The sequence below is a fragment of the Octopus bimaculoides genome, chromosome 23, assembly GCF_001194135.2.
Source record: "Octopus bimaculoides isolate UCB-OBI-ISO-001 chromosome 23, ASM119413v2, whole genome shotgun sequence".
Taxonomy (NCBI): Eukaryota; Metazoa; Mollusca; class Cephalopoda; order Octopoda; family Octopodidae; genus Octopus; species Octopus bimaculoides.
In genome coordinates this window covers 21289443-21291514 of record NC_069003.1, presented here as the reverse complement: position 1 = coordinate 21291514, position 2072 = coordinate 21289443, and the positions used below count along the sequence as shown (strand labels likewise).

Sequence of the window (2072 nt, the reverse complement as noted above, 5' to 3'; positions counted from 1 at the left end):
ACATTACTCCAAGAAAGTTTTTGTTCTGAATTTTGCAGGTCGAAGAATCTGATATTTCCAAAGTAGCTGTGGCAAATAGTTTTACAATCTATGGTGGAAACAAATGTATTCTCGTTGCTGCCAGGTGAATGTTTTTTTTTGTTTTTTTTTTCCTTGTTGTTTGTAGAGAAATGTATGAAGTGTCAGTAGTGAAAGTGTTTGTAGATGGTTCTCATCATCATCATCATCATCGTTTAACGTCCGCTTTCCATACTAGCATGGGTTTGAGGACTGGTGAAACTGGATGGCAACACCAGGCTCCAATCTAAATTTGGCAGAGTTTCTACAGCTGGATGCCCTTCCTAACGCCAACCACTCAGAGAGTGTAAGAAATTATTATTTTCAAAGGCAATGAACTGGCAGAATTGTTAGAGGGTCAGAAAAATGCTTTGTGGCATTTCTTCTGACCCTTAACATTCTGAGTTCAACTTTGCCTTTCATCCCTTCAGGATTATATAAAAAAATATTTGTCCATCATCATCATCACTTAATGTATGTTTTCCATGATGGCATGAGTTGAACAGTTTGATGAGAGTTGATCAGCTGAAGAGGTGCCCAGGCCCCATGTCTGATTTAACATGGTTTCTATGGCTGGACGCCCTTCCTAACACCAACCACTCTACAGAGTGTACTGGGTGCTTTTATGTAGCACTGGCATAGGTATTTTTATGTGGCACCTGCACTCACAAGATCCCAAGATTAGGAATGCTCAGCTGAAGAGGAAGGGACATGTCTGTATACAAGGATGACCATGAATTTACTTAGCTTGACTATCTTCTTCTCAAGCACAGCAAACTACCTGGAGTCACAGTCCCTTGTCGTCCCCTCTGTGAGGCCCAACATCTAAGATCTTTTCTCACTACTTCATCCCACGTCTTCCTAGGTCTACCTCTTCCACATGTTCTCTTCACAATTAGAGATATCGGCATCTCTTGATGCAACTGTCCAGAGTGGTGAATTGGCAGAATCATGACAGCATCAGACAAAATGCTTTGTGATATCTGCTCCAACCTTGTGCATTCTGAGTTCAAATCCTGCCCAGTCACTGAAAAATATTGACACAAAATATTGTCTGAGGGATTGTGACAAATTGATAGTATCGTCAATGTGGAAAACTAGTTTGAGTTGAAGAGTTTGAAATGTATTGTCTTTAGCTGGCATTTTGTTTATTTTGTGTGTTACTTTATTTAACCAGTTCTGAAGAAGAGAAAGACAAATGGATTGAAGACTTGAACTTCTCAATTTCTATGGCCAAGAAACAAACTGATGATAGGCTGAAGTATGGCAGCATTCGGTCCACAACTAGTGAGTACTAAATTAACCAATTATTGTTTTGCCTGGCGGTATTATGTGCATTGGGTGAAAGCAATTAATGTTAGCTCATTTGTATGTTATTTAATTAGTTCATGTAGAACTATAATTCTCAACATGAGGAGAAAAGTACATGAATCCTCTTTTCTGATGGAGGGATACCAAGATGGAAATTATTTTCAGGGTAAAAAATAGATACTTTATCATTATTTGTACTGTTTTTGCAAGATTTACTTTTGTTATTGTTGATTTTTAGTTGATATAAAGTAGTTAACATCTTTAATTGATATGAGGTTGCTAATGTTACTGTATAAACTGTGGGGTTGGGTGGTTAACAATTGCAAATTTTGACCATGTGGCTTCAGGTTCAATTCCACAGCATGGCACCTTGGGTAGGTATCTTCTACTAAAGTCTTGGGTGGACATATGTTTTTCAAGTGAAATGTGATAGGAAGGGGTCGTATGGAAGCCCTAGGTGTGTGCGTATGAGTGAGAGTGAGTGGAGAGAGAGTTGAAGCATTATTGATGTAACCAACATGTTTTGTTGATCTGAAGTGCTAACCTTATATATCTGCATTGGTTTGTAAATGTACAATAATACTATGCAATGTGCAGCATACATATTGGCGCAGACATCATATCTATAAAAGTCAAGATGTGTGTGTGTACATGAATGTAGTTTATGCACATCCACAAATTAGCATGCATGTCGCTCCAATTTT

General features: G+C 38.3%; 1 protein-coding gene across 1 annotated transcript in view; it reads left to right on the top strand.

Moving 5' to 3' along the window:
- LOC106867809 (FERM, ARHGEF and pleckstrin domain-containing protein 2) overlaps positions 1–2072 on the top strand; it is a 20738-nt gene that overhangs the window by 12699 nt on the left and 5967 nt on the right. Inside the window, exons 10-11 of the mRNA XM_052976040.1 lie at positions 39–124; positions 1235–1344. Of these exons, the coding sequence (XP_052832000.1) occupies positions 39–124; positions 1235–1344 (196 nt within the window). The remainder of the gene's footprint in view (positions 1–38; positions 125–1234; positions 1345–2072) is intronic.